Source organism: Sapajus apella, unplaced genomic scaffold (genome assembly GCF_009761245.1).
Source record: "Sapajus apella isolate SASKATOON/1434 unplaced genomic scaffold, GSC_monkey_1.0 scaffold47, whole genome shotgun sequence".
NCBI classification, from domain to species: domain Eukaryota; kingdom Metazoa; phylum Chordata; class Mammalia; order Primates; family Cebidae; genus Sapajus; species Sapajus apella.
In genome coordinates, this window is record NW_022436987.1 from 1,069,136 (window position 1) to 1,095,884 (window position 26,749).

The following is a 26,749-nucleotide window of genomic DNA, read 5'->3' on the forward strand; positions in this document are numbered from 1 at the left end:
TTGAAAACCACATCAGCTAATTTTCATTATTATAATTATTTTTTACAAATAATAAACTGAACCCCACATAATTCAGTTTGTTTGATAAAAACTAATATGTAGCAACACTGGAATTATAATAAAATCATAAATATGTGTGTGTATTATATATTGAAGGCAGAATTGAAGCAGAATTTTGACAGGGGTATATGAGATCTAAAAAATGAGATTCAGTAAATCCAATCCTAGTTTCCTGGAAGGCACAACCTGTTCCATGTGACATTAACAGAACTTATTTTTTCAGTAATTTGTAGAACAAATATTTATTAGGTTGAAATACTTAGATAGATGCTTTATACTTTAGGAATTTATTTTTTCACAATGATCCAAAGTATTAGATGAAGTTTGCTTGTTTTATTTTGCTTTTAATTGACAAATAATAAATGTACATATTTAAATGGTACAGTGTGAAGTTTTGATACATGTATACGTTGCATAATAATCAAACCAGAGTAATTAGCATTCCATCACCTCAAATATGTCATTTCTTTGTGATGAGAATTTTCAAAATTTTCTCTTCTAGCTACTTCAAAATATATGCAATATGTTCTCGTTAACTCTACTTACACTACTATGCAATAGAACATTAGAACTTATTTAAGATGTTTTTAATACAAAAGTTATTTTAAGAAAATAAGCACAGACTGGGCATGTTGGCTGAAGCCTCTAATCCCTGCACTTTGGGAGGCTGAGGCGAGTGGATCACCTGAAGTCAGGTGTTTGAGACCACCTGACCAACAGGGTGAAGCCCCATCTCTACTAAAAATACAAAATTAGCCAGGTGTGGTGGCAGGTGCCTGTAATTCAAGCTACTTGGGAGGCTGAGGCAGGAGAAATGCTTGAACCTGGGAGGCGGAGGTTGCAGTGGGCTGAGATTGCACCTTTGCACTCCAGCCTGGGCAACAAGAGTGAAACTCCATGAGAAAACAAAAAGAAAGAAAGAAAAGAAAAGAAGCATAGCTATTTAAGTATGTTATTCACAGTTAAACTGCTGATGGAGAGACAGGAGTCAAACTCAGATACTGTAGTTATGAAACCTCTACACTTAGAGCATACGTTTTATGATATTTTTTCCTTTTTTTTTTTTTTTTTTTCGAGACGGAGTTTCACTCTTGTTACCCAGGCTGGAGTGCAATGGCGCGATCTCGGCTCACCGCAACCTCCGCCTCCTGGGTTCAGGCAATTCTCCTGCCTCAGCCTCCTGAGTAGCTGGGATTACAGGCACGCACCACCATGCCCAGCTAATTTTTTGTATTTTTAGTAGAGACGGGGTTTCACCACGTTGACCAGGATGGTCTCGATCTCTTGACCTCGTGATCCACCCGCCTCGGCCTCCCAAAGTGCTGGGATTACAGGCTTGAGCCACCGCGCCCGGCCCGATATTTTTTCTTTAACTCTTTGATGAATAATAGTGTAAACTGACACAGGGCTAAGGACTCATTCTTTGGTGAGCTGCTACAAGATGATATAGAAAGGCTGTTGAAAATCTTTTCTTTGTCTTCTTAGCCAGTGTCAGAGGCAATTGCGTGGTAAATATTTGGCAGAAGTAATACCTAAATAGTGGTCTCATTTTATGAAGTATAGGTCACTTTTCCTTGGGAGTATGGAAAATGATGGAAAAAATTGCTATCAAATGTCAATAAAATATTGGGGAGAATATGACACAAAGCAATTACTACATTTTACTGAATAAAATCTTAAAAAAGGGAGAAGGGAGACAACAAGAAAAAGATGGTTAATATGGTGCAAATGAGTTCAGGTGTATGAGATGCACCTGGGTAAAAGGTGCTGTACAGAAGCGGCTCAGTGTGTAAGACGGTTCAAGACCCTGGTGAGCACAGAGTCATGGGTAATTCACATGTCATAGGATTGAAATATGGAAATACAGGACAAGAAAAACCACAGTTAGAAAACTTATAGATGAGAAAGCCATTGTTTGTGACATTGAAGAATGAGACAGTGCAAGCCTCATAGTCTAGGAAAACTCCAACACGATTAGGACAAACAGTCATAAAGAGGGGCACGATCAAAGGAGCAGAAGGAGTAGAGTGGGAACCGTCCTGGAAATCACTATATTTAACTGAATCCTGGAAAGCACTATAGTTATCTTCATTCTGTAACCCTATAACCCAGTAGCCATTTTTAGGTTGATAATTTTCAGTTCCTGGAAAATTCCGATGTGTAGTGCGTTTCAAGCTAACACATACTCCCAGGATCCAAGCCCTTTTATTGGACACGTCTACCTCCCAGTAATGTTTCCCTGATGTGATGCTTGGGGAGCCCAGGACACCATTAAAGTGCTTGACTTTCAGAAATGGGTGATGTATCTGTTCCTGACATCTCACTTGTCTCCCATCTTCAGAAATGACAGTACATGAAGGGTGACTTGAAACCAGTGTCACATGAGCTGTAGAAAAATTAACAGATCAGGTAAGAGATATAATGTAACTGTGTTACATTATATGAGAGAAATCTTAATATTAAGACTTGAAAGAAAACTGGAAGGAAACCTCTTCAGCACTTATAAGGAGGGGTAGGTTATGTGTGTGTCAGAAGAAGAAATATAAATCTTAAAACATGAGACCTAACAGAGAACATAAAATTCTTAAAAGATAAAAACAATAATAATGATTAGGCACTGGGTGGCTTATAATAATGTGATTTCTCCTTACCCCAGTAGCGTTGGACTTCTGTCAGCTCTGAAATGATAAAAATGCATAATATTGAATACAAGTAAAAGGAGTCAGCACTGAAATTCATTTTCTCTCCAGATTAGGGAAATAGTAGGCATGCCCTATGTTAGGGCAGTAAACTGGTGAATGACAGGGTGAAATAGCCACCTAGCCATTTCCCATTAAATATAATCCCATCAGCAGCAGATAATATCCATCTTCCCCTATCCCCTCTATCCATGTTTGGAAACAACACCCTCTTCTCCATTTAGCACCCTGACATGACTTGAATTCCACAACCCCGCAGTTGATCCAGCTCTCCTCACCTTTAAACACTTGTAGCATTCCTTTCAGATTAGGAGCTCCAAATACTCTCCGTTTTTCATTAAGAAAGATTTCTGGCTTCTGCAAAGTCACTTTCTCAATCCTAAAAATTAAACAACAAAAAAAATGGCTTCCCTTCCAAATCTCTGGCCTTGTGTCCCTGGAACACCCCTGACTTTCTATCATTTCAGCCCATCGATGCACTTGAACTCTCTTTTTGGGGATCCTGAGAAGAGAGAGTGCAAACTCTTGACCCTGGAGCCAAACAAAATGTTCTCATTTGCCTGCCCACTTACTTTCTGTGGGAACGTGGGAAGATCTTAACCTCTCAGAAGTACACTTTCTTTCTTCCAAAATGAAATAATTAACCTTTCCATGTCTACCTTCTTAAACTCATGGGACATTAAAAAGTATGTGGGGGAGGGGCGGAGATTTTAAAACAAAACAAAACTTGGGTGCCTTACAAAAGAAACTCTAACATTCAATGAGTGGAAACGTCAACACTATGTACATGAGCTCCCAGGGAGATGGCTGGAAAGTGAGGTTACAGAACCTGCATCCTGGGGGTTTGAGACATATCAAGAGAGGAATCCTGTTTGGAGAGGCCTAAGACCTTCAAAGCTATTTCCAGTAGGGAGGTACTCAGATAATATCTGAGGTTTCAGATTTCCGGGAAAAATCACAAACACTTGGCAAATGAGATATTATGTGTGAACCAAACTAATACTGGTCTGAATTTTATGTGGTTAGAAAGAACTTGATACTACCAGGTAGGTGTATGATTTTAGACAGAAGAATAACACCTTTTTATACTCTTCTAAATAATGCAACTGAGGTGGATCAATTCTTTGTACTGTGACCACATATTATCCAGAATGTTATTTTGAAATATTATTCCAGAAATAAACATCTGATTTTGGAAATCTAAATAGAAGTAAAGAAGGAACTGATTCTTTTCCAGGAGGAAAATATAAATGTGAGGGAATTGTCCCAATGGACAATTATGGGTATACAGCAGAAAAAGAAGACATGGCTCTTTCAAAATAAATCAAGTACCTATGAAATACAGAAAAAGAGCTGGATGTAGGTAATAAAATGGTGATGATGCAGGGGTCTGATACTGCAACACCTCATCCGTAATACCACTGCTGAACCACGCACTGAGTCTCCACCACCCAAATTTTCTACCATAGAATCTCGTCTATTTTTTAAATTTTTTTATTTAATTTTATTTGATTTTTCCAAGACAGAGTCTCACTTTGTCACCCAGACTGGAATGCTGTGGCGCAGTCTTAGCTCACTGCAACCTCTGCCTCCTGGATTCAAGCAAGTCTCATGCCTCAGCCTCCCTAGTATCTGGGATTACAGGCATGTGCCACCATGCCCTCCTAATTTTTATATTTTTTTGTAGAGACGGGATTTTGCCAGGTTGGCCAGGCTGGTCTTGAACTCCTGACTTCAGGTGATCTGCCTGCTTCAGCCTCCCAAAGTGCTGGGATTATAGGTGTCAGCCACCACGCCTGGCCAAATCTGATCTATTCTTAATAGTTACAGAACATTTGGCTGTGCAAGGTGGCTCACACTTGTAATCCCAGCAATTTGGGGGGCCGAGGAGGGTGGATCACAAGATCAGGAGATATCAGCCTGGCCAATAAAATACAAAAAATTAGCCAGGTGTGATGGCATACGCCTGTAGTCCCAGCTACTCAGGAGGCTGAGGCAGGTGAATCGCTTGATTCCAGGAGGTGGAGGTTGCAGTGAGCTGAGATCGCGCCACTATGCTCCATCCTGGTGACAGAGCAAGACTCTGTCTCAAAAAAAAAAAATAAATAAATAAAAACTAACAACAAAAACAAACGAACAATAGTTATCAAACATTCAAATACTGATTTATGACCAGAAATTTCAGAAATTTATGATTAAAAAAACTTAATTTTTCTGCCTTGGGAGATGTTTTATTCTCATTGAACCCATTAGAATGGCTATAAATCTCTCCTCATTTTAGAAAACGACTATCTATGTCCTCCCGCACATACCTTTTTATGACATCATTCACACCCTAGGAAGAAGAGAAAAAACATAAATTAAGAAAGAATAGTCTCTCCTCATTTACAAAGCTTCACTACATTTCTCCCAGTCCCTAATGTACTGAGAATGGAGATGGTGTCAGTGTGAAAGACAAGAAAAGCAAAGACTTAAGGCAGTCATCCCAGAAGACTCATATGAGGTTTTCAAGTTTTCTTAAAAGTAGAAACAGCTTTCCTCCTTGTGAAAGAGGCTTCCAGTGTCTGCAGATGGGACATGTTTAGAAGGAAAAGAAGAGACTGACAATTTGTTTGTCTCCAAATGTATATGGCTCTCCAAGAAATGATTTAAATAATTAGTGCTTCTCTGATTTATTAAACAGATATACAGCCTAGGCAACATAGCATGACCCCACCTCTACAAAAAATAAAACAAATTAGCCAGGCATGGTGGCATGAGCCCCTAGTCCCAGCTACTTGGGAAGCTGAGGTGGGAGAATTGCTTGAGCCCAGAAGTTTGATCAAAGCTGCATTGAGCTAGGATCATGCTACTGCACGTCGCCCTGGGTGACAGAGTAAGACCCCATCTCTAAAACAAAACAAAACAAAAACACAAAAATAAACAACAAAACATATAAATAAACTTGTTCTCCAGGCCACTTTTTGAAAAATCAAAGATGAATGAATAATGGTGCTCAAGAAGTTAATGTGGCTTTTGCTGAGGGTATAAGCAAACAAGTGTATGAAACAAGTATAGGTATGTCTTTTCTTTTCTTTCTTTTTTTCTTTTTTTTTGATGGAGTCTCACTCTGCTGCTCAGGCTGGAGTGCAGTGGCACAATCTCAGCTGACTGCAACCTCTGCCTCCCGGGTTCAAGCCATTCTCCTGCCTCAGCCTCCCAAGTAGCTGGGATTACAGGTGCCCACCACAATGCCCAGCTAATTTTTATATTTGTAGTAGAAGCAGGGTTTCACCACGTTGATCAGGCTGGTCTTGAACTCCTGACCTCAAGCGATCCACCTGTCTCAGCCTCCCAAAGTGCTGGGATTACAGGCATGAGCCACCACGCCTGGCCTAAGTTTTTCTTAAGGTTGCTCTCTTTTCATTTTAGTCATGAACTGTAACTGACTTCATTCACTTCCTTAAGTTTGACACACACATGTGTGCAGTTGATTTCCAATTCTCTACTGTTATTCAGATTTGTCACTTAAATACAGTTTAGTACATTCAGTAGTGAAGGAGCAACAAGGAACAACAACTAAGAATTTTTATTATGTAACACCAACCATACTGTCTTCTCTCTTATACCACATTGTTCATAATATTACTAATATCTACTCAGTTATTGCCCTAAAAACTACATTTACTCTGAACCCTAGTCTCTACCAGGACGGTTCAGTCTACATTCTTAATGGGTTGAGGTAATCTATTCTTCTTCATTACCACAAATATTGATTTATTCGTTTGAGCAGATATGTACCGATGCAATGTCTTTGGTCTCCTTTATGCCAGATGTAATTTTTCCACATAGATTTTTTTTCAAGAACAAGGCCAATAGCTGGATCTACACATACAATCAAATAGTTTTGTTTTTTGTATGAGGACTTTTATGTTGTACATAACATAAACCAAATAAAACTGGATTAAGTGGTGAAAAGGATTTTGGAAAGGTTAATTACAACTTCAGTCATACTGAAGTGTGAAGCTCAAACCTTGTCATCAAGATCTGGTCTATGGGCCAGGAGCAGTGACTCACGCCTGTGATCCCAGCACTTTGGGAGGCTAAGGCGAGCAGATCACTTGAGGTCAGGAGTTCAAGACCAGCCTGGCCAATCTGGTGAAACCCTGTCTCTTCCAAAAATATGCATGCCTATAATCCCAGCTACGCGGAAGGCTGAGGCACAAGAATTGTTTGAACTCAGGAGGTGGAGGTTTCAGTGAGCCAAGATCATGCCACTGCACTTCAGCCTGGGCAACAGAGTAAGACTCCATCTGAAAACAAAAAACAAAAATGTGATCAATGTCCTTCTCCAAATTCTACTTATTCCTCTACATTGAGTTTATTCTCTGTACATGAAGGAAATGTAAATCTCCTGATACAGGCCCCAGCAGAAAGGAGAACTTCTCTTGTAAGTTTTAACATAAAACACTTTTAGGCTCGCATGGCACCTGTCTGTGTTGGATTAGATGCCCACCTTAAGAGCATTTAAATATTATGAGTCAAATGAAAATGGAAACACAACATACCAAAACTTATGGGCTGTGGCCTAAGCAAGCCTAAGAAGGAATTTTATGGCAATAAATGCCCACATGTATAAAAACCCAAGAGTTCATTTGTCAGATAGAACCAATGTGTCAAGATAAGAAAACTGCAATAGAAATAGAGTTTAATTCACACACAGCCAGTTGAATGGGAGACTGGAGTTTTGTTATTACTCAAATCAGCCTCCTTAAAATTTGGAGGCTAAGTTGTTTCAAGGATAGTTTGACAGGCTGAGGACCAGAGAATGGGCAGTGCTGATTGGCCAAGGGAATAATCATAGGGGTGTGGAAAATCCTCTTTGTGTTCCCTGACTCTACTTTGGGGTGAGGACATGAGGCCAGTTGGTGGGTCCAGGTAGAGCCATTCATCATCAGAAATGCAAAAACCTGAAATTACATCTCAAAAAGCTAATTGTAGGTTCTATAATAGTGATGTTATCTATAGGAGTAACTGAGGAGGCTGCAAATCTTGTGACCTCTGAAATAATGACTGGTCTGAATTATCTCCTTTTATTCTCCTAACTTGGTGGTCTTTCACTAGCCTTACAAAGGCGGTTTAGTTTGGGGAAAGGGCTAATATCATTTAAACTATAAATTAAATTTCTCCTCAAGTTAACTGCCTAAGAGCAGTTTGGAGGCTATAAAGGGAATATGGGTTTGTTAGATCACATCTCCTTCACTGTCATAATTTCCTCATTTATATAATTTTTGCAAAAGTGGTTTTACATGAAAAAAGAAAAAAAAAATCCCCAATAAGCAACCTAACACTACACTTCAGGGACCTAGATGAAGAAGAAACTAAGGCCGATGTTACCCAAAGGAGGGAAATAATAAAAATCAAGCAGACAAATGAAATTGACTAGAAAAACCAATGAAGAGATCAATAAAACTAAGATTTGTTTTTTGAAAAGATAAATAAAATCAACAAACCTTTAGCTAGACTAAAAATAAAAAGGAGAAGATTCAAATAAATAAAACCAGAAATGAAAGGGAAGACATTACAACTGATACACAAAAGATCATAGGAGACTACTATTGGTAGTCTAAACTATGTATGTACCTAATATATCGGTACAAAATTTTATATATCAATTTATATAAAATTTTATATCAATATATTAGATGACATAGAAGAAAGAGATAGATTCCTAGACATGTTAAACCTACCAAGGCTATATCCCAAAGAAACAGAAAATACGAGCTGACCAACAATGAGTAAGAAGAGTGGATCAGTAATAAAAAGTAATTCATTAGATAAAAGCCCAGGACATGATGGCTTCATGGCTGAATTCTACCAAACATTTAAAGAAAAATAAACCAAAATCCTTCTCAAACTCTTCTAAGAAATTGACAAAGAGGGAATATTTGTACTAATTTTATGAATACAGGATGACAAATCTGCACAAGAACACTAAAGAAAAAATAAATGTCAGTCAATATACCTGAAGAACATGGATGGAAAGTAAACAACAAAATACTAGTAACTGAGGTTGAACATCACATTAAAAGAATCATTCACTATGATAAAGTGAGATTTGTTTCAGGAGCACAGGATGGTTCAACATATGCAAACGTATATAAATGTTAAAATACTTTAACAGGATAATGGACAAAAACCATATGATCATCTCAATTCATGCAGAAAAAGTATTTGACAATGTTAAATATATTTTTATGATTAAAAAAACTCTTAGAAAAATGGCTATACAAGAGATTTAACACAATATGATGAAGGCTGTATGTGACAAACCCACAGCTAACATCATACTAACATAGCCTCATAACATAACATTACATAAAACATAACATCAAGATGCACTCAAAAGAAGGTAAGAGCGTTTCTCCCAAGCTCTGGAAAAACATAAGAATGCCCATACTTGCTACTTCTATTTGACCAAGTACTGGAAGTTCTTGCCAGAGCAAACACACATGTGACAGAAATAAAACACATCCAAATTAGAAAAGAAGTTAAATTGCCACGGTTTGCACTTAATGTGATTTCACAATAGAAATCTTTAAGACTACAAAAAAACCTCTTAGAACTAATAACTTCACAGAGTTGCAGGATGTAAAATAAAGAATTTGTATACACTAACAATTTTTTTCATAAGAAATCAAGAAAACTACCCCATATATAATAGGTATAAAATAAAATAGGAATAAATTTAACCAAGGAGTTGAAAGATCTGTACATTGAACACTATAAAATATTGATGAAGAAAATTTAAAAAGACACTGATAAAATGTAAAAAAATTGTGTTCATGGATTGAAATATATATATATATATTTGTATAGAACCATATTGTCAGCAAAGAGATATTGTTTGACTTCTTTCTTTTTTTCTATTTGGATGTCTTTTATTTCTTTTTTTTTTTTTTTTTTTGAGGACGGAGTTTCGCTTTTGTTACCCAGGATGGAGTGCAATGGCGCGATCTTGGCTCACCGCAACCTCCGCCTCCTGGGTTCAGGCAATTCTCCTGCCTCAGCCTCCTGAGTAGCTGGGATTACAGGCACGCACCACCATGCCCAGCTAATTTTTTGTATTTTTAGTAGAGACGGGGTTTCATCATGTTGACCAGGATGGTCTCGATCTCTTGACCTCGTGATCCACCCGCCTCGGCCTCCCAAAGTGCTGGGATTACAGGCTTGAGCCACCGCGCCCGGCTATTTCTTTTGCTTACATAATTTCTTGGACTAGGACTTACAGTGTTACGTTGAATAGAAGTGGTAGAGTGCATATCCTTGTCTTGATCCATTTCTCAAGGGGAATGTTTCCAGGTTTTTCCCATTCAGTATGATTTTAGCTATGAGTTTGTCATAGATGGCTCTTATTATTTTTAGTTACGTTCCTTTGATGCCTGGTCTGTTTAGGAATTTTATCATGAAGGGCTGTTGGATTTTATTGAAAGCATTTCTGCAACTACTGAAATAATAATATGGTTTTTGCTTTTAATTCTATTTATGTTGTGGATCACACTTACTGATTTGTGTATGTCAGACCAGCCTTGCATGCCAGGAGAAAGTATATTTAATTATGGTGTATTAACTTTTGTTGCACTGTTTGATTGAGTTTGCTAGTATTTTGTGAAGGACTATTTCATTTACGTTCATCAGAATATTGGCTTGAGATTTTTCTCTTTCACTGTGCCTTTGCCGGGTTTTGATATTGGATTGATGCTGGCTCCATAGAATTAGTAAGAAAGGAGACCCTACTCTTCTATTTTTTGAAATACTTTCAGTAATATTGGTAATATATATTTTTAAATATGTGATAGAATTCAGTTGTGAATCCATTTGGTCCATGGCTTTTTTGGTTCATAGGTTTGTTATTATTGATTCAACTTTGGAAATTGATATTGGTTTGTTCGGGGTTCAATTTCCTCCTGATTCAGTCTTGGAAAATTTTGTGTTTCTGGGGATTTATCCATTTTCCTTAAATTTTCTAACTTGTTTTCATTGGATTGTCAGTTATAGTCTATGAGTATCTTTTTTGCGGGCTAAGATGTAATGTCATCTTTGTCATTTCTGATTGCACTTACATGAATATTGTTTTTTCTTTCTTTATTAATCTAGCTAGAAGTCTATAGATCTTGTTTATTCTTTTGAAGAACCAATTGTTAACCTCATTAATCTTTTTATGGGTTTTTGTGTCTCAATTTCATTCAGTTCTTCTCCAATTTTAGTTATTTATTTTCTGCTGCTAGCTTAGAGGAATAGTTTTTTCTTTTCTTTCTCATTCTTCTGGGTGGAAAGTTAGATTATTAATTTTAAATCTTCCTAACTTTTTAATGAAGGTGCTTCATGCTTCCTCTTCATTGTTTTAGCTCTTTGGTAGAGATTTTTATAAGTTTTGTTCTTATTTTTATTGTTTTCAAATATTATATTTGATTCCTGCCTTAGTTTTAATGTTCACTCAAGAGTTATTAAGGAGCAAGTTGTTTAACTTCTATGTATTTGTGTAGTTTTGAGAGGTCTTCTTGATATTGATTTCTATTTTTTATTGCACTGTGGTTCTTGAGTATACTTGGTTATGATTTCAGTTTGTTTTTTTTTTTTTAATATATTGAGACTTCCTTTATGACCAAATATGTGGTTGATCGTAGAATATGTTCTGGTCCAGGAAAAGTGTATTTCCTGTGGTTGTTTGGTGAAGTAGTCTACAGATGTCAATTAGATCCAATTGGTCAGTCATCATGTTTAAGTCCAGAGTTTCCTTGTTAGTTTTCTGTCTTTATGATCTGTCTAATGCTTTCAGTTAAATGTTATGTCTCTCAGTATTATTATGAGGTCATCTAAGTTGTTTCTTAGGTCAGGAAGAGCTTGTTGTGTGAATCTGCGTGCTCTCACCTATGGTTCATATATATTTAAGATGGTTAAGTCTTCTTGTTGAATTATACCCTTTATCATGTTTTCTCTTTTTTGTTCTTGTCATTGGCTTAAAGTATGTTTTATCAATATAAAAATAGCTACTCCTGCTTTTTTTTTGTTTTATATTTCCATTAAGTATTTTTCCAACTCCTTACTTTGAGCCTGTGGGTATCATTACATGTGAGATGGGTCTCTTGAAGAAAGCAGACAGTTGAGTCTTGTCTTTTTATTCCTCTTGCCACTTTATGTCTTTTAAGTAGGACATTGAGCTCATTTACATTCTGGGTTAGTATTGATATGTGACATTATGCTGTTAGTTGGCTACTAGGTAGACTTGAGTGTGTAGTTGTTTTATGTTGTCTGTATGGTATGTGCTTTAGTGTGTTTCTGTGGTATCAGTTGTTGTTCTTTCTATTCCATGTCCAGCACTCCCTTTAGAACTTCTTATAAGCCTGCTCTAAGGCTGCTGTAATGATGAATTGTAATATGGTTGTAGTCTAGTTGTAATATCCTTAAATGTACATGCTACCCAAAGTAATCTACAGATTCCATGCAATTCTTATTAAAATTCTGACATTTCTTACAAAAATAGATGAAACAACCCTCAAGTTTGTGTGGTGCCAGAAAAGTCCTTAAATCACCAGCAAAATCCTGAACAAAAAGAACAATGCTGGAAGCAACATACTACCTGACTTCAAATTATATTACAAAGCTACAGTTATCAAAACAGTATAGTGCTAGCATTAGAAACAGACACATAGACCGATGGAACAGTACAGTAAGCTAGAAAAAAAATCACGCCTTTAGGGTCAATTAGTTTTTGACAGTGGTATCAACACTCATTGAGGAAAGGACAGTCTCTTTAATACATTGTGTTGTAACAACTGGATAGCCATATGCAGGAGACTAAAATTATATTCTATCTCACACTTTGAAATGATACAAAAATTATCTCAAAGTGGCTTAAATACTTAAATATAAGCCTTGAAACAGTAAAACTACTAGAAGAAGACACAAGGGGAAAGCTGCAAGCATCATTCAGGCCAATGATTGTTTTAGCTATAAACCCAAAAATCCAGGCAACAAAACTGAAAATAGACAAAAGGGATTACATCATACTGAAATTTTCTGCACTAAAAGGAAATAATCATCAAAATAAAAAGGTAGCCTTTGGGTCAGAGGAAAATATTTGCAAACCATATATTTGATGAGAGTTAATATTCATTATATATAAAGAATTTATACAACTCAAAAGCAGAAAAACAAATATCCCAAGCAAAAAATATGCAAAAAGACTGAAAAGAAATTTCTCAAAGAAGACATACAAATGGCCAACAGGTATATAAAAAAATGCAGAATATCCCTAATCATAAAAGAAATGTTAAAACCACAATGAGATATGACCTCACATTGTTTAGAATGACTATTATAAAAAAGACAAAAGAACACATGTTGGAGAGGATGTGAAAAAAAGTGATCCCTTGCACACAGCTGGCAGGAATGAAAATTATTATAGCCCCTGTGAAAAATAGTATACAGGCTCCTCAAAAAATTAAAAATAGAACTACCATATGATTCAGCAGTTCTATGACTGAATATATATCCAAAAGATATGAAATAAACATTTCCAAGAGGTATCTACACATCTATGTTAATTGTAGCATTATTTACAATAGCCAAGAAATGGAATCAGCCTGTATCCATCAACAGTTAAATGTGAATATATATATATATATACACACACACACACACAGTATATATGTGCTATATGTGTATATATATATATATATATATGTATACACACACACATACACACATATGTATACTCAATGCAATACTATTCTGCCTTAAAAAAGAGAGTAATTCTGTTGTCACAAAACATAGATAAATCTGGAGGACTTTTAGTAAAACAAATCAGGAACAGAAAAACAAATACTGTATAATATCACTTAGTACGTAGATGTGAAAAATTAGCGAGTGTAAGAGGAGTTTCCAGGAGCTGGGGAGCAGGGAGAGTTGAGGCAGATATTGGTAAAAGGATACCAACTTCAGAATAAAAACAAGACTGTCTTCAATAAATCTATTGCACAATGTGGCAATTATAGTTAACAAGTTATTGTATTCTTGAAAATTGGGAAGAGAGTAGATTTTAAATGTTCTATTTTACAAGAAAATGATAAGCATGTGAGGTAATTCATGTGATAATTAGCTCCATTTAGCCATTCCACAATATATATATATATATATAAACTGCATGCTTTACATAATGAATACTTACAACATTTATTTATCAATTTAAATAAAGACAACAAAAGAAAAAAATGACAAAAATAGGGGGGTTATAAATAATTCTTAGGGCCAACTTTGGACTTACAAATTTGACCACTTAGATGAAATGGACAAATTCCTATAGAGATATACATTACCAAGAACATATTCAAAAAATGTAAAAAATCTAAATAAATCCAATGCATGTAAGAAAAAAATTATACCTTTTCAAAATGAACAGCAGACTACAATGGTTTTGCTAGTGAATTCGATTTTTTTCAGAAAATAAAAAAAGAGGAAAGAGTTCTCAATTCATTCCTTGAAGGGAAAAAATAAGAAGCATCTTGTATTTTGATGTGCATTTGTTTGCCTGTGGCTAAGCTGAGCAATGAAAAGCTGCATTGATAAGTGCATGACACTAGAATACAGAGAATATGAACCTATCAAACATCACTAGAGCTAATTGATCATCTCTACTATGCCAAATTTTTGTACTGCTCTGGATAAATTAATAAAAATTGGATTAACTCTTGTTACTTCCACATTCAATTATTCCTGTAACTTCAGCAATTGATTCAAAAAAGCAGTCCTGCAGGGAATGTTGTTAATATTAGAAAGAGCACAGTAACACAGAAAAGGAAATAGCCTTCACTTTTCCTTAATCTCAATGCTCAGGCTTCTTTCCACTTCTTACCTGTAACAGCTCCATCACTGACCCCTGCAGGCGATGCTCCAGATCTGAGATGAGCACTCTCACGGACTGGGTCTGCAGCACCATGTCATTTTCAGACTGTACAAATCTTTTCAGAATGTTTTTCTCCTCCTTCTCCAGGTTTTGCAGCTCATTGTTCTCCTCACAGTCCAGGATGTCTCTCAGTTGCTTAAACACTGCCATGATGTTGGTTTTGTCATTTTGTATTTGAATCTTCAGAGATGTGAAGGGAGAAAGGGGCACTTAGTTTACCAGGCAGAGGCTGATAGTCAGAAAAATAGCTGTTTCTTTTGGGGAGTTCTCACAAGGAGGGGACATAGAAGCAGGAGAGTAGGTCTTAGAAAAGTTAATTTTTCCTATTTTTTTTTCCTTCATGACATTTTAAAACAATGATCTTGAATGGGTATATTGAGGTTCATCCTGAGTCAAAATGGGTTACCTGGGTGTAGCTTAGCTTTCACACAGCCATCCAGGACACTCGTGCCTGCCTGTATTACCTCTCAGCTCAAACTCAAACTCCCTGCCAAAAGTTGAACACTGAGGACAGAACCATGAGCCACTGCCAAATGTCTTCCCCAAGTAGAGTCACAGACTCAAAAAGTAACACAAAAATGGAATACAGGATTCACTGGCCATCTTCACCAGAGAGAACCTTCATGTAAATAGCTCCCTACAGATACCTGTGTTCATTGTGACAAATTCAATCCCTAGCCACCACACTCCATCAGGGAAAGGATAAAGAGGATGAATCAGATGACTTCTGGACTTAACAAGCATCAGGGAATAAAGAGGAAGAAAGCTCCTTCCCATGGTTCTGCCCAGTTTTCTGGCTAACTCCCTCAGGAACCATGTCATGTTACCTTCCAGGAAGCTTGCTCTTTTCTGACATCAGCTTCCAACTTTTCAGCATCCTGCTGCTTCTGCCTCATCATCTCCAGAGCTACCTGGAGCTTTTCCTGTGAGAAAGGAATCACACCATAGTCAAGCTATGCGCTTTCCCAGCACCTGGATAGAGTATAAACATGAAAGAAATCAGGTTGATCTCAGAAGAAACAAATTTACAGAAATGGTGAGAAAGGCAATGAGAATCCATGACTTGGAAGAAAACTTACATTGGTGAATGTCCTCCCTATGTCTCAGGTAATAGACCTCCCCATCTTGTCACCATGAGTAAACTGATTTTTTGTCCTAGAAGAAAAAACTGATCCTGCAGCAAGGGAAGAACTTATATCTCATCCCACTCTAGCTACTCTCCTGCTGAAAGGGGTAATAAGAGCTTTTCTTGGACACCAACTCTCTACCCATCTAACCCAAGGTACAAAATATTTATTTCTGGCCAGGAATATATACTCTTGGATTATTCTCTTGTAATTGGGTGGAATGCAGAAAAACTGTCCTTCAAGCCTCAGAAGTTAAGCATAGGATGAAAAAAAAATAATCCCAGGCCTCAGGCCTATGATGACAAGGCAATTAAAGTCAAATGCAAAGTGAAAATTTTCCACCAGATCCATTTTCTGCCCTCTCCTCCCTCCATCCCAGTCTCTTACTCGGTATTTCTGTGCAACCTCCTCCGCGAGGAATGTGTGGTGACCACAGTGTTCTTGAGACCGCTCGCAAAGCCAGCAAATGACATTTCCATCCTGTTCACAGAAGAGTAGAAGTTTCTCTCCATGGCGTGCACAGTGATCAACCTTCTGCCCATCCTCTGTGCTCAGCACGACCTCCCTGAGCCTCTCCACTATGCTGGCCAAATGCCGATTAGGCCGCAGGCTCTCAGACTGGTAACTGATCCGGCACGAAGGGCAGCTTCTCTCTCCTTGGTGTGGCATAGACTTTTTGTGGTTTGCAGTGATGCATGCTTGGCAGAAGCTATGGCCACAGTCTAGGCTCAGAGGTTCTGTCAGGAGTTCTAGGCAGATGGGGCAGGTCACCTCCTCCTTTATATTCACCAGGATTCTAAAAGCCATAGTCGCTGCTCCACTGCTCTTGCCTGTCCTGGCCGCTGAGGTTCCTCTTGCTCACAGATCCCTGCATGATTGGGAAGGTTAAAATGTGACTAAGTGAGAAACAGACTAAATAGAAAGGATATTGATTGTGTACAATTAGAAAATGGGCAAAATGAAAATATATAAAGACAAAAAAAAGGAGAGAAATAAGAAATGGTGTTTGGTTACCTGGTAATAAGGGCTTTTAATAATTGCCTTAAATACTTTACTCTCAGTTCACGTCATATGACAAATTCTGCTCTTTTCTGTGCATTGGTTATCATTTTTCTTTACTTTCAATGAATAGAAAACAAACTGAGGTCTTTTCTACCAAGGTCTTTGTGTGACCCATAATCTCTCCTGGCTTTTCTTTTCTATGCCAAAACACATCCTCAATATTAAACTCACCAACCCACCTATGCCTCAGGGCGTTCACATTTGCTCTTCTCTCAGCATAAAATGTTTCCCTGATGTTAGTATGATTTTATTAAATTATCTTCTTACATGTCATATGATCAAAAATACCTGCTCTGACCACCTTATGTGCAGTATAACAAATCTCACCAGTCATTGTGCATTTGCAATGATTGCCCTTATTATCAGCACAGAGTGAATGATGGCGTTTCATCAAATGTATAAATAGGCATAAGAAGTGATTTACAAAAATTATTTATCTTCAATATGGTGACCTGAGGTGACCCTGTATTCAGGGTCCTCTTTCCGTGGCCTTTTGCTACACTATTGGTTAATCAATGACAAACGAAAATAACGGCCTCATTTTCCACCACAAAACCAGATATGTTTCTTTTAGGTTTCTGAGAACTGTTCCCATGAGCTTTCACAAGATAATGAGTCCTTTGGGGCACTAGGCTTATCTAACCTACAGCATTTCACACACATCCAGCCAGTCTCATTTCTTAAAAAGCTCAGATGATGGAGATAATGCCTCTTGTACTACCCTAGGGACTCTCACTGAGAACTCGCCTGGGAAAGCTGTGCCACATGGTTCTCCTGTCCTGCATCCCCTGGCTAAACTACATGCGCTTGGCTAGTTTAGGGCTGTTATCTCCCATAAGTGAAATGGCAAACCGGATTGGAAACTGCTGCTGGTGTTCAGTCAGGGAAGTATCACAGAATGGTGGCTCAGAGTTGTTGACTGACAGACCTGGTTTCAGTAAGGACCCTGTGGCCTCAGTCTATGTTCCACCGCTGTAAGGAATTCCAGGTAAATGGAGCTGTAAGGCTAAAAACAAGGAAAGAGAAGGCCCTAATAGATACTGATGTGTTGCTGGCTGTCAAAGTTTCATGGTAAAAGAAAGATCTCCGTTATGAGACAGCTGATGAGTCTCTCCCTTGCTCTGAAAAAGGAAGGGAAATGTTATAAAGGCTGTATGGAGATAAATTCAGACCTATAAAAACTGTCCACTTCTCCCATAATCTACGAAGGCCATAAAGAACAAGGCTGAATGAAGGTGGGGTGGAGGCACAATCCATCCGATGATACGGATACTGAAAGTGGGCCAAGGGTTTATAGTGTTATGCTGCAGTGGCTTTGGCCAGTATCAGGCTCTGATAAATGGCAACATCAGAGGTTTGCATTGTACAATAATGTCTAGCCTTGTTTATGACTCAAGTTGTAATCCAAACCTGAGAGTGAGGACTCCATTTACCTTTTATTCCATTAAAAATTGCACCAGCGCTGAGATGCATAAAAGCCTATGGGAGGGGGGAATGGAGATAGCCATCTGTCATGAGGCTGTAAAATGTATGTTTAATGTGAGATTACAAGGAGCCAGTGTGAAAATAACTGATGCCATAACAGACATAGAAAGAGGTATGTGCAGAGGAGCCAGAGGTTCCACACGTGGGACTAACCCCACCACTACCTAAGCAGCGACCCAAAGCCTGCACAGCAGTCAGGGAGGTTGAGATGGAAACACAATTATTATCTGCCTGGTATCTCTCAGGTCAGCTACCTGCCATAGATGTCAGGTGATTGTACCTTACACATGAGCCTTCTCCTGACATCTGGGATTATGAGAATGCAAACACAACATGTCCTAGAGGTGACAGCTAAAGACCAGCAACAAAAACATTACAAGACAATAACCAGTTTTTGTAAAATCCAAGCAATATGCATATAGACAGAATTTTCTTCTGTAACTGGGGCAAAACTGTTCCCCTAAGCATAATATAGCTGCAAATTACTGATGTTATATGGAAAGGCATCACTTTTCATACATAGGTGGGAAAAATAAAATTGTCCTGAGATTCATTTGTTAAGCAATATCATCTAGTAGTGTTATAGGAAATATTAAGAAGTTATTTTAGGCAGATAGAGAGGAAAAGGGGTCCTTGGGAAGTTTTTGTTTTAAGGCAGCTCCAGAAACATTTCTTGTCTACCAGGAAAGCCCCAGCTCTTAGAGCCAGGCCAGCAAGCTTTAATACACAAATGCTGGACATTAGAAACTGGGTCCATCCAAACATGGTGATTCCTGTTGTCTTCTCCCTTGCCCATACATGTGCCTGGCAACATGGCTGCGCCCATGTATCCCCATGTGTGTAAAACATCGTGGCGCTCTACATTTGCATATTGAAAGGTTAGGGTGGAAGGGCCAGTTTTTCATGGGCCATGTGAATAACATACCTGGTCACTCCCTAAGCCCTGTGCAAATCAGACACCACCTCCTTTAGCCTCCTCATGTAAGCAGCCATTTTGCACATGAGGTTTTTGCTTTGTTCAAATCCTCCTCCCTCTGTCTCTGTATGGTGGAGCTGTTTTCGTCTTCCTTTCTTCTTTCTTGCCTATTAAACTGTTCATTCCTTAAAACCACTCCACATGTATCCATGTCATTAACCCTATCAGTCAAGACCAAGATCCCTAGTGTTCCTCCAGTCATGAGAGCTTTATCATTTTGGTGCATGGGCCAGGAATCCAAGGTACAGCCTTCATTGGAGTGGTAAGTATGGGAGTAAGCTTAAAATCTGTTCTATTAGTCTAAGGCACTCTTGGCCTCTATATTAAAATGAAACCAAATAAATCAATGCGCATCTGTCAGCCTGGTACGTATGCTTAACTTTGGCTGCCATACTAAAAACTCAGATGTGAGGCTTGCTGAGGGGAACATGGAGAACCCCCCAATACCCATGGGTACTGGAAATGTTGGCCATTTTGAACTAGCTTCTTTTCATGGGGGGACCTCGCCATCAAGCGAGGCTGGGAAAAGTTCTGAGGTAACTGAGAATTTCTGGCCAGGGCACACCCTGGCATGATTCAAAGGTCCCTGGAGCACACGCAGCCTCCAACAGTGCACTCTGAGTGTTGGCAGAGAATCCTCAACTATTCTGTTGCAAAATTCTTCTTCCTTCTCTGTTTGCAACCTCTTACTCTTTCTGTGTGTGAAATGTGCAGGGATTTTTACAGCCTAGGAAAGTAATCCTGCTAGGTAAGATCAGGAAAATGCCTCTAGGAACAGAGTTTTCCCCTTTCTCCTATGGTAAGGTTACTTACCACCACATCGCTGGCAAGCACATAGTATTTCTAAGCCAACAGCGTCACTTAGTGGAAATAAAAATCATCTACATGAGGCACACCTTTTTCCTCTTTTTCCACCATAACACAGCAGCTTCCTTTTACACTGTTAGAAATCAGGCAGTAGGCCTCTTCTGGGAACGGGAAGTTTCTGCACTTAACAGTTAGGAGTAAAGTATCTTCTGCAGCCAGATTTTAGTCCCGATATTGTCCTGTCAGTAGGAAAATGGCTATTCGTTCCTATGTTCTTTTAAGGCACATAGTCTGTCTCAGATTAAGACAGTACTCAATTAGTAAGGGAATTTTAAGTCTGAAAGTTAACCAGAACATTTTTTTTAAGGGTAAGTGCTTTAATATGGGCTGTAATATTACGCAATCTAGCACATTGCCTCTGTTAAAGGATCCTTGCCCAAAGGCGACAGTCTCTCCAGACATCTGTTTTTTAGGGAGCCAGGCAAATTACACAGGTTCTAGCAAGTCAAAGGGAAATCACACAAGGTGGATAAACTAAGGCTGCGTGGATAAGCATGGTTAGCCCCATCACTTAGTTCATCTGGTTCCATGGCTTGAAGCACCACACCTATAACCATGGAGGGCACATTTAACATAGTGCTGGGATCCAGAAATCTGGGAGGCGAAGCAATCGAATGATGCTCCCTGTCCTCTCCTCCACTCTGGGTCATATGGAAAGGAAGAAGACTAAGAGGATGCTTTTATTCTTGTTTCTTTTTCTAAATGGGTAATAAGTTAACTTCCGCTTGCACCCTTCTGGAGTGTACTCTGAAACACTGGAACTTCCTTAACCTCAGAACTTTAAAGAAAGCAACTCATTTTCTTTTCACAGGGGTGTGGTGTTTTTACCAAACCTTTTCAAGCATTGTAAAATCAATGTAGCTTTTTTGGAAATCATATTGAGCAGGTCCAGGGAAAATAGTTCCCCCAAATTAAAAAAATCATTTTCAGGGAAACCATCTGAAAATCCGTCTGACCTGGGGCCTCTTCAAGTTCCTTTCTCGTTGCAGGACATTAGGCAAGTAAAGCAAGATATAGGCCAATTTTCTGATGACCCTGATAGGTATTTAGAAGCTTTCCAAAATTTAACTCAGGTATTTGACCTCTCATGGAGGAATGTTATGCTGCTCCTAAACCAAACCCTAACTACAGCTAAAACAGGCAGCTCTACAAAAAGAAAAGAATTTTGGAGATAAGCAACAAGTCTCATAGTAGGCCAGAAGGGAAAGGAGGAAATAGGGAAGGGAAATCAAGAGGAGAAACACCACTGACAAGAGGAAGAAATACAGTATCTCTTGACAACCCTAATTGGAACTCCTTTGTATGGTGTATTTCCTTCTTTCACAGTTTAAAATGGCTTTTTAAATAATGTTATTCCAAACTTGGAAAAGTTAGTTTTCCAATTTAAAATGCTTGGCTTAGAGTTGAGCTAAGGGGAAGGAACCCAGAGCCTGATATGCTGGCAAAAGGGTAAAAATTTCTTACCAGTCAGGTCTTTGTCTTCTCTCTCCCTGTGCAAACTAGTAAAAGGGATAATAAGAATTGTTGTTTATATTCTCTGTAAAGTTATAATTAATGAAAAAGAATTTGTAAGGTTGGTCCTAAGCTGCAGGCCACCTGATGTGCTTTGCATGTTTTTCTGTATGGTTCTGTCAAAGAAATGGTATCTTACAATAGGATCAGGCCCAAGACCTCATAAGCCTGTTGTTCGAGCCAGTCCAACAAAATGGTCAGTAACAAACTTGGCTACAGGCCCCCATCTTTTTTCATGTCCTCAGGACCATGACTTGTAACCACGTGGCAATACTTTGTTTTAGTCTCCACCAGTTTGCAATGATGGCTGTCTTCTTGTGCTAAGTCAGTTCCTGGGTGAGGGCCGCACAATCAGATAAGCCAGTTTTTCAGTCTTCAGCTTACACCCTTCTGGAATGGTGCCAGCTGATCCATCAAAGGCAGGGTTTACAAAATATCTTAAGCAATGATCTTGAGAGCAGATTAGGGAGGATCAAAGTCTTGTAGCCTCCAGCTGCATGACTCCTAAACCATGGTTTCTAATCTTACGGTTAGTTTCTTAGTCTGGCCCCAGGCAAGAAGGAGGTATATCATAAGGGGCTGTTATCATATTTGTTTTAGAGTATAAACTGTAAACCAGGCTTCTCCCAAAGTTGGTTCAGCCTATGCTCAAGGGATGGGCAAGGACAGCTTGGGGGCTGGAAAGAAAATGGAGTTGTTTGGATTGGATCTCTTCCACTGCCTCAGTCACAATTTTGTAATGACAGTTTCAAAAGCTGTCCATCACCCCTTTGAAAATACCTTGTACATCTGTGGTTCATTCACAACCTAAATAAGTTTTGTTGCTTTCACCTGTGAGGTTATTTTCTATAAAGTTCAAAAGCTGAAAATCTTAACTGCTTGGCATGGCTGAAGTCAAGTAACAAGAGATTTAAAAGGATTTTCTTAAAGAGCTCTCAGCCTAATTATAAGTGGATATTCAAGTTATGGGTATATTTAAAATGCCTTTCTCTCTTCTTGGATCTTGTTTTTCTGGAAAAAGTTTCTTTTTCTTCTCAGTTGACTGAATTATTTTTCTCCTTTTTTTTTTTTTTTTTTCTTTTGGCCTTACCACTCTTAATGCATGCATGAGAGGCCCTAAAATAACTTCTGGTAGCATGGGACTCCTTGGGAAAAAACAGAGGTGGCACCACAGACCCCCTTTTGGGAAAAAAAAAAAAAAAAATCTCTGTTTTCCTCATGAAACCCCCAAATTTAAAAGCAGATAGTTCCCTCTCAAAATCAAAGGCTGTGTTCTGTTATGCATTGTGGTATCTACCATTTTAAGTTTTGGGGGTATCAAATTACTTCACATTATGAGAGAGCTTTGGTGTGTAACAACTAGGTAGGAAACATACTGTAAGGGATGCCTAACAGTAGTTATAAATCAGAGAAGCATACTCTTGGCCGCCTAAAAAATGGAAACATCCCTGCCCCTCACTAAGAAATAAGACTCCCATAGTGGGGTGGGCTAATTACAAAATAAGCCAATTGGCTTTGTGTTGCCTTGTAATGAAACACACGGTAAAAGTAGAACACTGTCTTCTCCCATAGTATCTGCCTCCTTTCGGGGACCCAAAATCCAGTATAAAGTAGCACTCTTAATTTTAGAAACCTGACTTTGCCTTCAGCTGTGCCTGCTTATTAGGCCCTAAATATGCATGCTACCTGGTCCTGTTCCTCAAAGGGCTCCATCCTAAAGCCAGTAATCCAATTAAAAAACTGGCAAATAAAAAAATCTTACAAGTGCTGAATCTTCTGTCTGTGTTCCTATATATGTGTTGTGTACAATGTCTATAAAAAGAGATTTAATTAATTGGCTTAAGGAAAATTAAGCACATACATCAAATATTGGTTAGTTCATGTAACTTTAAGAAATAAAAACTGTCTTAAGGATTATTGGTAAAATGCAAATTCAAATAGGTGGTCTAAATCATACAACTTAGATACTAGGTTTGCTGAATGTTCCAAGGTTATATACTGCTTGCTTTATAAATAGATAAGTCCTAGGACACATGGAGCTAGATGCTGAAAAGTCAGACTTTATCTGCACTTCTGTCTGGGTCCTAGGAACCACACCTGGTACCTAATTAAAATCGCTTACTAACCAGGTTTCTTAACGAAAAATAAAAGTTGCTAAAAGTTAACAGTGCAACATGTATTTGAGATCACTAAACAGTTTTACATGCAAGGCATATAAAAACAGTAAAATATGTATTTTAGTGAAAGATTATAAGAAAGCATAGAAATGTAAATTTTGCCCTGGGTTGAGGGATGTTAAATTTGATAAGATAGAGTTAGAAATTTAAGCAAGTTATAGAAAGATTGTAAAAAATAATCTTTCAAAAAAATGTGTAAACATTAACTAAACTCAAAATGGTATTATATACCCTTTTCATAAATTGAGGACTGAAATAAAAGCACAGCAGGGAGTTCTGAAGAGACTAATCTGCCTGTTAGTAAAAGGGTTATAAAAGGTTTGTAAAGATTTCACCTCATGCTCAAATTGGTTAAGATTAGATGAAATGATCTATAGGATTTCATTTAAACAAATTGGAGCTAACTTTAATAAATCAATGCAAGGGTAAAATTTGGCTTTAAACAGGATTATCATGTCATAGTGTAGGTTAATGAAAGGCTTTTGCCTTTTGAGTCATTTGGCAAAAAAATTAATTTATGTCAATTTTATAACATCAAGTGTTTTAAACCTCTAATTTAACAGATGTGCCAAAATCAAACTTCAAACTTCAAAATTGTCTTTTCTAATGCCTGGCTTTTTGGATGGTTCAGAGAGCCCCTGAAACATTCATAAAAGAAGTAAACTGGACCCCTTCCTGACACCTTACACTAAAATTAACTCCAGATGGATTAAAGACTTAAACATAAGGCCTAACACCATAAAAACCCGAGAAGAAAATCTAGGCAAAACCATTCAGGACATAGGTGTAGGCAAGGACTTCATGACCAAAACACCAAAAGCATTGGCAACAAAAGCCAAAAATAGGCAAATGGGATCTAATCAAACTCCACAGCTTCTGCACGGCAAAAGAAACAGTCATTAGAGTGACTTGGCAACCAACAGAATGGGAAAAAGCTTTTGCAGTTTACCCATCTGACAAAGGGCTAATATCCAGAATCTACAAAGAACTAAAACAGATTTATAAGAAAGAAACAAACAAGCACATTCAAAAGTGGGCAAAGGATATGAACAGACACTTTACAAAAGAAGATATTCATGAGGCCAACAAACATATGAAAAAATGCTCATCATCACGGGTCATCAGAGAAATGCAAATCAAAACTACATTGAGATACCATCTCACGCCAGTTAGAATGGCGATCATTAAAAAATCTGGAGACAACAGATGTTGGAGAGGATGTGGAGAAATAGGAACACTTTTACACTGTTGGTGGGGGTGTAAATTAGTTCAACCATTGTGGAAGACAGTGTGGCGATTCCTCAAGGACCTAGAAATAGAAATTCCATTTGACCCAGCAATCCCATTACTGGGTATACATCCAAAGGAGTATAAATCGTTCTACTATAAGGACACGTGCACATGAATGTTCATTGCAGCACTGTTTACAATAGCAAAGACCTGGAAGAAACCCAAATGCCCATCGATGATAGACTGGACAGGGAAAATGTGGCACATATACACCATGGAATATTATGCAGCCGTAAAAAACGATGAGTTCGTGTCCTTTGCAGGGACATGGATGAACCTGGAAACCATCATTCTCAGCAAACTGACACAAGAGCATAAAATCAAACACCGCATGTTCTCACTCACAGGCGGGTGTTGAACAATGAGAACACATGGACACAGGGAGGGGAGCACTACACACTGGGGTCAGTTGGGGGGAAATGGGGAGGGACAGCGGAGGGTGGGGAGTTGGGGAGAGATTGCACGGGGAGAAGTGCCAGATGTGGGTGATGGGGAGGAAGGCAGCAGATCACACTGCCACGTGTGTGCCTATGCAACAATCTTGCATGTTCTTCACATGTACCCCAAAACCTAAAATGCAATAAAATAAGTTAAAAAAAAAAAAAAAAAGAAGTAAACAGGATTACTTAATAAGAGAGTCAGCCCGGAAGAGTAACCAGCCTTCCAGGAAACAAAGCCTTTTACTTTACAGCTCTCCCTTCTTTCAGAGCTGCCCACTTGCCAGGCAGCTCTGTTCCCATTAGTCAACCCTGGCAGCAGAAAGTCTGTGTCTTTTCCCCACCCCAGAACAGCTTTTAGGTAAGTTAAACTCATCAAAGCAAATTCAGTTTTGTCCAAAAGACTTCCTACTTTTGCCTTCCACAAACCACTCAATACACCTTCAGACACCAGTACAGGAAGTGGTGATTCTGGGGAGAAGACTGAAGGCAGGCCAGGGAAGATATGGTTAGGATTCACTCACCAATCCAGGGGCCTGATCTGCCCAAAGGAATCTTTCTAAGAGGAGCTGCAGGAAATTCTTGCTCACATCCTGGGCTGGAAAGTGAAAGATAAAATATTGGGCCAATGGCATTTAGCCACGTAGAGCCCGGTGAGTCCCACCCTCTGAATGAGTCAGCCTGCTTTGTAGCTGTGCCATTCACAGGAGGAGCCATGGAAAATAGAGGCATTCCCACTCTATCTCCCTTTTCTCTTGAGTCTCAGGATCTTGTTATCATGCCACTTCTTTTCGACATGGTTTCAGATTAACCCAACCAAGTATTAAAAATTAGAAAAGGTGCCCTTTACTGAAATTCTTCCAATGTGCTCCTCTTATTCCTGATCTCATATCTGGGTTCTGCTTCTGGGTGATAGATATGCCCCAAAGAGAAGGAAGAGCAAGGTTAATGATTTTTAGAGAACTGCAGTAGGTTTCTGGTCTGGACGTAAAAACCTTATAGGACCTATGAACAGAAAAGGAGCTGCAGATAAGACAGATGTCATATTATTAAGGCTTCCAAACCCAGAGAGAGGACAGGATGCTAGAAATTTATCTGGAGAGCCATGAAGAA

The 26,749-nt window shown here is 38.5% G+C and overlaps 1 protein-coding gene across 3 annotated transcripts; it reads right to left on the minus strand.

The window, feature by feature from the left end:
• Positions 1 to 274: 274 nt before the first annotated feature.
• TRIM5 (tripartite motif containing 5) lies at positions 275 to 26,260 on the minus strand. 3 transcript variants are annotated; one of them, XM_032240538.1, is made up of 8 exons: positions 26,161 to 26,260; positions 16,218 to 16,698; positions 15,531 to 15,626; positions 14,653 to 14,883; positions 5,072 to 5,094; positions 3,038 to 3,138; positions 2,712 to 2,738; positions 275 to 934 (listed from the first exon to the last, which is right to left on the minus strand). In XM_032240538.1, the coding sequence occupies exons 2-8, from the start codon at positions 16,635 to 16,637 to the stop codon at positions 849 to 851; spliced, it is 984 nt and encodes a 327-aa protein (XP_032096429.1). In that variant the 5' UTR covers positions 16,638 to 16,698; positions 26,161 to 26,260; the 3' UTR covers positions 275 to 848. The 3 variants fall into 3 exon arrangements, with proteins under 3 accessions (XP_032096429.1, XP_032096427.1, XP_032096428.1); XM_032240536.1 differs by lacking the exon at positions 275 to 934 and adding an exon at positions 1,741 to 2,446; XM_032240537.1 differs by lacking the exons at positions 275 to 934; positions 26,161 to 26,260 and adding exons at positions 1,860 to 2,446; positions 26,013 to 26,143.
• Between the last annotated feature and the right edge of the window lie 489 nt (positions 26,261 to 26,749).